Here is a 10,421-nt window from a genome sequence, read left to right on the forward strand (position 1 = left end):
CCCCATTTCCAAGGGTGGACAAAACATCTAAGAGCACTTCGCGCAATCACACCACCGCAATAAATGGCATAGATGGGGCAGAGGCCCTGACTCTGTAGCCACCAAGGACCCTCAGATGAGCCAGCCACAGCAGGTCAGTACTGGCAAGGTTGGCAGAGCTTGCAACGCGCTCTGCTGCACTGCTCCAGAGGATGAAGGCGTTTGCGCTTTTCCTGAGACACCTCACCAGTGGCTTTTCCATCCTCTTCCATCATGCTAGGTCTGAAAGCTAAGCCCTGGGTTTTATTCATTGATTAAGTACAAACTTCAAACGTACAAATGTGACTCTGGATTTACCTGGTACAATTGCTCAGATCGTTTTTAAAGGCGAGATTACAACGCCTGAAACGTTTCTTCTGGCTACTGTATTTCGGAGAGAGTGCTAAGCCTTTTTCAAAACACTTGTAAAATCCTATGCAAATGAAATGACCAGATGATAATCCTATCTAATCAATGTCAGTCCACAAAACAACATCTGGATTTACATATCCTTCTGGAGGTGAGCAACAAACATCTAACTCTACACAAATAACTAGAGACAGTTAGAAATATGTACATTTCTGCCTACTTCCCAGTATTTGCTGGCAGATGCAGTGCAATGGGTTAAAATTAGCAAATTCACTATTTTTACCAGTATGCATTATCATGCTCCTCCGTTCTCAGCTCGGCAAGAGATTAATTTAAAAGAACCAACAAAATCCAAAAACCACACTGGACAGCAATGCCAAGATCTGTCCTTTTACTTTTTTTCTCCCACACTGAAGTCCCAGGAGTTGCACAGATAAGAGTCAAAAAAATCCAAATCCTTTTTCCTAGCTTCCTCAGAGTAGAAATCCAGACATCACCCCATAAAACTGGCAGGGCAGCGTGCACACATGTACTCCCACGTGCAACGCACCACAGAACTTTTTATGCTACTACAGCACAGTTAAGAACACCGTACACTTTTTCACTCAGTTTGACCCCAAGTAGAGCGATGATCAAAGAGAAAGATGTAAAGTGTGTCAGTCTTTGTTATGCAAATAGCTAAACAGAACAAGATTTTTAAAATAATTATACATGAGAAAATCTACATCCTCAGGTCAAAGGTTTTACATAGCACAATTCTTACTAAAGTATTTTTAAGGGCTGTATACACCTCTGGGTAAAAAGAGTGTATAATTCAAACTCTGACAGACAATTAACTGTAACCATGTTAACGGGTGTCACTGTAATAAACTGCAGTGAACAGCTGCAGAGACAGAATGGGAAGAAAGCAGAATTACGACAGATGCACACCCTGAAGACAAACTGAAAAACTGGCTTTTCCTGAAAGTAACCCACTAACTGCGATGAAACTAAGACCCCATTATCTTTAGTACACAAGAAATCACTTCAAAACACTTAATTGTACAAATGGAAGTAAAGCGTGACATAATCTTCACAAAATGAAGACTAGATGAAGACGTTTGGCTTCTACTACTGCATACTTTTTAAACAGCTTCTGACACCACCCCAGTCTTCACCAACCAACACCTGACATAGCAAGAAAAAACAACTCTTTTTTTACTTCTATGCCCAGTCCAAAAAAATAATAAAAAAAATGGAACTACATCAGAAATAAGTTACACTATTAAAATCCACCTAAAACTTTCTAATTTCTCTTCATCAGCTATGAAAGCTTCAATAGCAACATTTTATAGTCACGAAGATACAAGAAGAGTTCTTAAATTAAATACTATAGTATTATCTAGCCCAGTGCACAGTACAAAAAAAGCCACAGACCTTAAATTTGGAGAAAAAATCCTCCAAGTCTCATGAAACAAAAAAGTATGTTCCAAGGGCCAAGAGCGTTCTCCACAAGGAATATTTCTACTGACTTCAGCACGCCTATTCAAGATTTCACAAGGAAAGGCAGAAGCACAATTTGGATCTACCAGCCCTACACTTCTCAGCAATCCACATGCTCATTTATGCACCTGTGCAAGTCCGCTCATAACATTACCTTACAATCTAGGCAGTGGCAGCAAATTATTTCCAAGCTGTGCCGGTGAAACCGCCCAAAATCCTGAGCAATAACAAACTGGGCTCCATGAATTAATTCGACCCACCCTGCACCCACTGCAGTTCGTCTCTTCCATCTAGAAGAAGCTGTCAGCTTGGTCAGCTCCAGCTGAAAACAGGAGCGGGAAGCAGCGGTACTAACCACATGGAGAAAACATTTGAGGAAAGACTGGAAGGTTTGGGGTTTTTTTCACTATATTCGGTGAATTGGGAATGAAACCAGAGAAGCTGGAGGGGAAATCTGCAGCTGTGAGGGAAAAGGGGAGTTTATTATTATTATTTTAAACATATGTATTAAACATAGCTCAAAAGCAGGGAGCGAGTGGTATCTGAAGCCAGAGGGAAAATCCTGCCACTAAAACGTACAACCCTTGCTGTTTCAACAATATCCCACAGAGTGTGAGAAAACTCTAGAAATAGAATCATAACAAGCATATTTTGGCATAGCTTTTAGGAAGGTTTTAGGTTTGCAAGTGTGGGCAGCTTCTGACTTTCTTAAAAGACAGCACCCGCTTGAAAAAGACATTATTCCAAATCACAGTTAAATCTTTCCCTAAAAAGAAAAAAAATGGGGCTAGCATAAAAGCATCTTCCTACTTTAACATTAAAATGTCAACTAAAATGTGTTGCTAAACGCTATCATAATTTCTAATACTACCTAACAGCTCTCCAAAGAGAAGCAATCTATTTTTAACGCTTGCGTGCAGCCGCACAAACCAGTCGTTTGCATGTCACACATGGCCAGCTCTCCCTGGAGGACTGACGGGTCTCAAGATCCCACAGACTTTCCATCTACGGGTGAAATCTAATAAACTTTATTCCAATAAAGCCGTCGGCTAAAGGCAAAGGAGGAGACCGAGACGGGAGTTAGCAGGAGGCACGGACTCCGCCCGGGGAAGCCTGAATTTTAGAAACCACCTCGCAGGTGAAGCTGTGCCTTTACCCACCCGAACGGACGGTCGCCACTCGCCCAGCCAACGGTTGCCAACTCGGGGCCGCCGTTCCAGAGGGCGGGAGCCGGGGCTTAAAGAGAAGAGTCAATTCAAATCCGGCGCCTCACTCCCCCCCCGCTCTAGGCCGGCCGGCTCTCTTCCTCCTCCTCCTCCTCCTCCTCCCGCAGCGATCCCACCTCAGCTCCCGGCCTCGCACGGCCATCGGCTGGAAGAGAAGCCGGGGCCACCTCCCCCGCGGGGGTGGCACCTTCCCGGGCATTTGAAGGCATTTTCCATTTGAAACGGCCCGGCTCGCCCCCTCCCTCCTCCTCCTCCCGGCTCCGTCTCCCGCTCCTCCCCGCCGCCGGCCGCACCAATCCGCTCGGCCCCGGCTGCAAATCAAACTTGGTGCCCCCGGCTCCCCGCCGCCTCTCCCCCGAACCGCTGTCACTGCCCAAAACGGCCACAAGCACCCTCCCCACCCACCACCAGCCCCCCCCCCCCCCCCCCATCTTCACGCTGCGATGGAGGGAGTGGGGCGGGGAGCCGGGGGGGGGGACAGGGGACTGGATGGCGGTTTGGCGGATTGAGCAGCGGCAGCACGGAGGAGACTTGAGCTCATTTTCTGTGTCTGTCTCTCCTCCCACTCCCAGACAGTTCTGGAAACTGTGTATCACCTCTTGTCACAGGAAACCAACCAGCAGGCGGTGCAAACAAACAAACACCCTTTGCCTCCGCCCTCCCCCAAATAATAAACTCCCCACCGCCCAGCCTTAATCAACTGGCGGGCGCGAACGGGAAGGGGAAAGCAATAAAGAAACAAATAAATTAAGAAATAAAAGAATCATCCAGCCGAGCCCAGGGACAGGCAGAGTGGCAGCGGCATCAGGGCGGCTTTGTCTAATTTCAGCAAGTGGAATGATCGCCGGAGCCGCGCTCGCCGCCTCCGGGGGGGGGGGGGGGGGGGAAGGACGGGCCGTTACAGGGACAGAGCCAGCAGCCCAGACCCCGGGGGAGGCGGGAGGGTGGGAGAGCGAACCCGCGGAGCTACCCTGGCTGGAGCCCCGGCAACTTCAGCCGTGTGCCGCCGCTACCCCGCGCCTGTTCTTCTGTTGCGTTACGTTCGCGTTTCGACACCGCCGCTGGTGACGTTCCGCCCCCTCACCAACACAAACTCCAGCACGGCCACGCCGATTCACCCCCCTACCCCACCCGCGGAGGACGGCGGAGCAACGTCCTGCCCCACGGCACCCACCGAGCGCCGGGCCACCACCACCCCCCTACAGCTCCACCTCGCTCAAGTTTGCAGCACGTCCCCCCCCACACATACTCCTCCCCGGTCACCGCTCCCGCACGGTGGTCGGGCGCTGCGGGGCCGCCGTGCACCTGCTGCCGGCCGCCCCGGCGACAAGGGATGCCGCTGTCCCCGCCACCGCCACCCGCGGCGGGCCCGGGCAGCCCCCCCAAGACTGTCCCCCACGGACACTCTCTCAAACACGTGCGCCCCGGGGCTCCCGCAAGTTGCTCGCCGGCAGGAGACACGGAGCGCTCGCCTCGGGGAGGGGAGGGAAGGGGGGAGGAAGAGACACACACACCGGAGCACCTATGACAGCCCGCCGCTCTCCACCTCCAGCGGAACACCCACCCGTGCCCCCAAGCACACGAGTAACCGGCTGCGGCTCTCCCGCTACGAAAGGCAACTTCTGCTTAATTTCACCGATGAGCAGTTTTTATGCTTTCCAAGCATTTTTTTTTTTCTACAAGGGAAAGCCAACTGTGACTGGAGGGGGGGGGGGGAATGAGTGTAACTACAAAGCTGCTTCTGCACATAAACACCTCCTCCCCCACGCACACGCTGCCCGCCCTCGGCAAGAGGCGATGGGTCTTGGTGGACATGTGGGTGACACGGTGACAGACGCTGGCCATGGCTCCCCCCCCGCCCCCCCCCCACATCAGTATCTGAGCAGGACCTGCGCTCTGCCATTGCCATCTGTCTACCAACTTGCTCCGACACCTCCTACTTTCCGCGGCGGGCGATGCCCGGCCATGCCCCCCCTCCCCCGCCGCCGCCTTCCCCCGGGGCGCAGCCGGCAGGGCGGCACGCCGTCGCCTCGCTTGCCCGCTGCCAGCCTTCGCGAAGCCGCGCCGGAGCCCGGCAGCGGAACAAAAAGCCACCCCTGCCGCCGCCGGCCACCGGCACGACAGCCTCCCCTCCCTCCTCCCACCGCCCGCCCCAGCCCGGCACAAGTTGCTTGTGGGATAGCGGAGCCGCAACTCGGCCGCCTCCCCTCGCCCCGCACCGAGCCGCACGGCTCTTGGCGCCATGTTAATGACGTACTATCTTATTTCCACTAGGCAGCGACCTTCGGCACGAAACTGCTCTCCCGCCGCCTCCGGAGCGACACACACACGCACATACAAAAAAAAAAAAAAATCATCAAATATGGCTGTGCTGGCGGCTCCCCCGGCTGGCGCTGCGGCGGGGCGGCGGCGGGCACGGTTACCTGCTGGCGGCGGCGGCGGCGGCGAGGCGGAGGCGGCGGCGAGGGCGGGCGGCGCGGCCGGGCTCCCCCTGCGCGGAGCCGCCTCATGAGTTCGGCGCGGCGGCGGCGGGGGAGCGGGCGCGGAGAGCGGCTCCCTGCGCCGCGCACCGCACACACACACACAGACACACCGCACACACACAACACACACACACACGCACACACACACACAGACTCCCTCTGACTGACGTTTGTACTTGTTATGGAGGAAGGACTCCGTGAATCAAACTCGTTTCTGGGTCACTGCTGCCACAGGGGGGAGCTGCTTTAATCCCCTGCCAAAACTGGAAGGCGAGGGAAGGGGGGGGGGGGGAATAATCATCGTGTAGCGGGGGGGGAGCGGCGACCCCGGGGGAGCCGCCGTTAACTGTTGGGTGGGTCTCCCCGGGGAGCCCCCCCCGGCCTCGGTTACCCCCCCGCCCCGGCTCCCCCTTGCCGCCTGTCCCCGGCTTGTGTTCCAGCCGTAGAGGCGACGTCGCAAAGACTGGCAGCTGAGGAAGTGACACCCGGATCCCGCCGGTGGCACTGCTGGCCTTACCCTGCCACAATTCACTCTTCCCTCCCGGGGAAAAAAAAAAAAAAAAAAAAAAAATCGACAGGCGATTTCACAACCAGGAATAGCAATGCCGCACAGGCCCGCTCTGCATAACACATAATTCAGGGTTTTTCAGGGTGAGAAACTGAGGCACGCAAGAGTTAAATGCGGTGGGCACGCGCATAGCGTGTAATTGCCAGGGCAAGAATAAAACCACAGGCTCCCCGTTCTCAGCCCCCCCGCGTTATCCCTCCAGCTCCCCAACTTTGATACTTCTCAAAGACTAGAAAGAGCCAACACATAGCGCGCCTTCGGTTCACATCTTTCTAGTGGGGAACGAAATTAGCTTAAATTGGCACCAAATTACATGCTAAACTTGCCATTATCAAAAAAAAGTAGGTTTGAATGCAGATTTCTTTATTTTCGACATAAAACACTTTACCTCACACCATGCACCTGCGCTCCCTGAGTGAAGGAGAACTCCCCCTTTTGAGCAGAATTCCTCGGCAAATACAGCATGAGGTAATAAACACCACAGAGAAGATTCAGCATAATCTCAGACGCAGAATTAAGGCGATCTGTGGAAAGTAATCCCCATAGTATGCAAATACAAATTAATGCAGCCTCCACAGCAATATTAGTCTGCCAAAGAATCACACCTTAGTTCGACAGAGGAATTGGGTCATTACTCATCCATGAAAACGGAGTCATTTAGCCTGCCATCTCATCCACCTATCTCTTCAATAATGGAACAGTACTTACATTGCTACGCATCCTAAAAAGTTGTACTTTACTACAAAAATATCCTCCCCCCCAAGATATTTTTTCACCATAAAAATAAGACAGTCGTGGTTTTATTCATAGAACAGCCTGAAGCATCTTTGAGATTTTAGAGCCCGAGATTTCAGTTCCCCTTGTTTTCATCTACTTGACAACAAGAAAAAACATACATTCTCTACATTCCTCCGCGCTTACCTTGGCATCCGGACCTGTAAAAATACCTAATGGAGTAGCTCTGCATTCATCAGCAGTCTAATTAGAAGTAGCTCCACTGATGGCAGTCGTATTCACAGGATCGGGGTCTTTGCTCTGTCTGTTCACGGTGTAGCCATCAGGCACCTGCGATCACCTGTGCCACACACCAGATCATCTCAATAATCCACTTATAACCAGAATGACATTCAAACACCCATCATCTTACCCCCGACCTTCCAGGAACCTGCTCCAAGGACTACTTTTCAGGACTGCCAAGGGAGTCAGTGAGGGGAGACTTTGTTGATGGTATTATCTGAACAGCACGTGCCCGCTGCTGAGCCATGGTAAAAACCCCGGAATAGATTCGGTCAGACTTTTTTCACTCCGTGATCTGCACGCCCCTTGGGAGCTCAGGGACTCTTTCTCAGAAGTCCATAAAAAGCAATCAAGATTAGCACAGCTATTGTCAGCTGGCATTTACTCTACAGAGGTATGCACCTCTGCTGCATGAATAGGATTTATACTTTGTTTAATATTGTCCATTGTCAAAGACTGAAGAATCACTGGAAATGCTGCTTTTCCCGCTTCTCTAAATCCTTTCCAAGAAAGTTCAGAACTGGCTTCTGAGAAAACCTTAAATGCAAATGCGCTCTCATTTCTAAAGAAGAATGATAGAAACTTTCCTGTCTCAAACTCCGTGGATTTGAGGCAATATTTTTGTTTTTCTTTAACTAGTTTTCCTTTGCATATACAGCCAAGTTTAAGTTACATCTTGTATTCTAGGAAAGATTTCTCTTGGAAGCCATGCAAGGCCATACACGTAGGAACGGAATAGGAATGTTTGCAGAACAGTGGGCAGTGTTTTAGAAAGTAGCAACTAAAAATGCTATCTAAATTACTGTAGAAAACCCAACAATTGTGAGCCCTCTGCGCTGCAAAAGCAGTTAGTCCAGTCTTTAGGAGGAAGGTAGCACAACTGGAACAAAGATGCTCTTTTGTTTCTGTGTGCAGTTTATCACCGAGGCTGTTCTGGAGTAATGTACTCACGTGTTTTAAAAGGAAATATTGAAAAACTAAAGGGCTAGTAGCTGGAAGAATAACTTTTGAAAATAATGAAATACACTTCACAAAGAAAAGGTTACAGGTATAAAGTTGTGTATTAATGGTCAAACAGGCCAGAACATAATGGATCATACTGGAGTGAGCCACTGGCATCATTAATATAAAACAGTGCGCAAAAAAAAAAACAAAACGTACAAATGATCTAAATAAAACGATGAGTTGTTCAATGCAGCTTAAGACACCGTTCTGACTCCTGCCAGAGAATACCAGCGACAGACACCAGAATGGGCTGTGTGAGTGGTCCTCACTTGCTTCTCTACAAACTCAGAGCCCGGCTCAGCCTGCCAGAGCGGGCAGGCTGCCTCCAACGAAACAGAGGAGGACGGGAAAGGCAAGCCAGATGGGGCAAAGAGAGAAATCTTAATTCTGCATTCAACATCTGACCACAGTCTGATTCTAAATAGGAATAAAAACGTGAGAGACAGTAGTTTTCTGCTACCTCTACTGTCTACATTTCAAGGTGATGGGTAAAATTCTGCCAGAGGTAGAGTCAGTCAAAGTTTTGCCATGGACATCAGCGGGGCCAGGATTTCCGCCTTCATCTCTAATAGATATTTACCCCTCAGCAAAACTGGCATTTTGTTATAATAAACAATGTCATTAGATTCTGTGCCTCCCTCAGTCATCTTTCTGTCAGTGTTAACTCTCATTCCAGGAGCACTCAGAGAAAACGTATCAGGCTTGGAGTTTGGTTTTCTGCTAACACACAGAACTTCTGGTCCCTTCTCCAAGTTGTTTCATCAGATATAATCACTCCATACTAAATTGTATTTAAATTTTTTCATCACTTAGATAGTTTCTTAATGTCTCCCTCTTGACTGTTATTTCTGAGCAAACGCACAAAGCAAAGGAAAGAGCATGTGGCTTTTCAGCACTTTTTTCCCAGCCTTTAGTGGAAATGTGTTGCTGCAGAAGTGTCTGATAAAATATTTTTACTTACTTCTTTCTTTCTTCTTTTTTTTTTTCTTCATTTGATAATACTTCTTTTATACTTGGAATCTGTTCCACTAATCCTCGCAGACTCTCCACAAATGAAGGCAGAACTGATGAAGTTGAGTTTCTCCCCACTGGTAAACTTAGCCCAACCATCACTTAGAACTCAGAACTCTTCTTTTGCTCTTTTGGCTCCAGTTTTTAAGAAATTCTACTTCCATTTTCCCCTTCTTCATTTTGAAGATTAGAAACTTAAGGGGAAGAACGCAGTATGGATCCAAACCAGCACTGACAAGATTCTAGCTTGTACTTAATCTTCAAGAGTAAAAACTTCCAGAGAGCTTTCACATCTCCTATGAGAGGTGTATGTATTGCAGAGAGATAAGACAGATGCACAGTTGGGACAGATCCTGTTGAGGTCCATTTTGTCTCTAGTTGGTCTACTCCCATGAGCAAGGGGAAAAAAAAAAAAAAGATTTTTACTCATGGATATGTAAATCTATACCACTTACAAATTGCATCAGTGCAATATTTTTAACTCCTGCAGAAATAAAACTTGCTCACATGGCTTACGTATGGACCATAGAGGAACACAGTTGTCACATTTTTGTCTAATCCAAATGCATCATTTATGGCAACATGACACTTCACAAAATTATGCACAAAAAAATTAATTGCTGCTCTGGCTTTTTCTTCCCTCTCCTTATCTACAAGCACTGAATTTTGGTGTGTCTGCATTAGGGGGGTCAAGAAGACTAAGCTGAGGTAATACGTTATTTCTTTTTACTCCGAAGCTGAGGTTTCCAGCTCCCAGAATTGCTTGTGGGAGTGATCTGCAGATTCAGAGGCCGTACTCTGAAGATGTGCTTTCTCCTCCACTCACAAGCCTCATTCTTCTGGTTTATAGTTCCTTTGTTTTACTGAAATGTAGTTGTGAGAGGTCACTAACTGGGCGTACGAGCCAGTACCCCAGTAAGTAGAAGCTGAGGGATAAGGATGGAGAAGGATGAAAATGAATCTTTAGAGTTGAACTTTATATTTAATATGCTATCAGACAGGAGGCTTGCAACAGAGAGACTGGTGTAGTCTCTTTAATGACAAAACTTGAGAAGTAGAGATTATAATATTCATTTTTTGTGTGGGTAGGCAGGGGCATACAAAGGTTAAATCACTTGCACAAGTCACATGTTAAGTCAGCGTTAAAACCAAGAATAGAAACCTAAAGTCATGCCTCTCAGTCCAAGGTTTCTAATGATTAAACTATATCCTCTCCTTCGGCCCGCTCTATAGCGCATAACA

General features: G+C 48.9%; 1 protein-coding gene across 18 annotated transcripts in view; it reads right to left on the minus strand.

Annotated features, from left to right (window-relative positions):
• The window catches only part of JADE1 (jade family PHD finger 1), a 64,719-nt gene extending 54,941 nt beyond the window's left edge, over positions 1 to 9,778 (minus strand). For 3 of the 18 annotated variants that reach the window (XR_012587280.1, XR_012587281.1, XM_074589051.1), the window contains exons 1-2: positions 9,130 to 9,778; positions 7,068 to 7,221 (exon numbers count right to left, since the gene is read on the minus strand). Coding sequence is in view for 3 of the 18 variants with exons in the window: in XM_074589051.1 (XP_074445152.1) it covers positions 7,068 to 7,113 (46 nt within the window). In the remaining 15 variants the exon portion in view is untranslated. Of the gene's footprint in view, positions 1 to 3,029; positions 3,146 to 4,065; positions 4,179 to 4,609; positions 4,701 to 5,352; positions 5,813 to 6,534; positions 6,671 to 7,067; positions 7,562 to 9,129 lie in introns of those variants that run through there. The other 15 variants (XM_074589048.1, XM_074589031.1, XM_074589032.1 and 12 more) reach the window with 14 other exon arrangements.
• Between the last annotated feature and the right edge of the window lie 643 nt (positions 9,779 to 10,421).

This window comes from Larus michahellis, chromosome 5 (assembly GCF_964199755.1).
Source record: "Larus michahellis chromosome 5, bLarMic1.1, whole genome shotgun sequence".
NCBI classification, from domain to species: Eukaryota; Metazoa; Chordata; class Aves; order Charadriiformes; family Laridae; genus Larus; species Larus michahellis.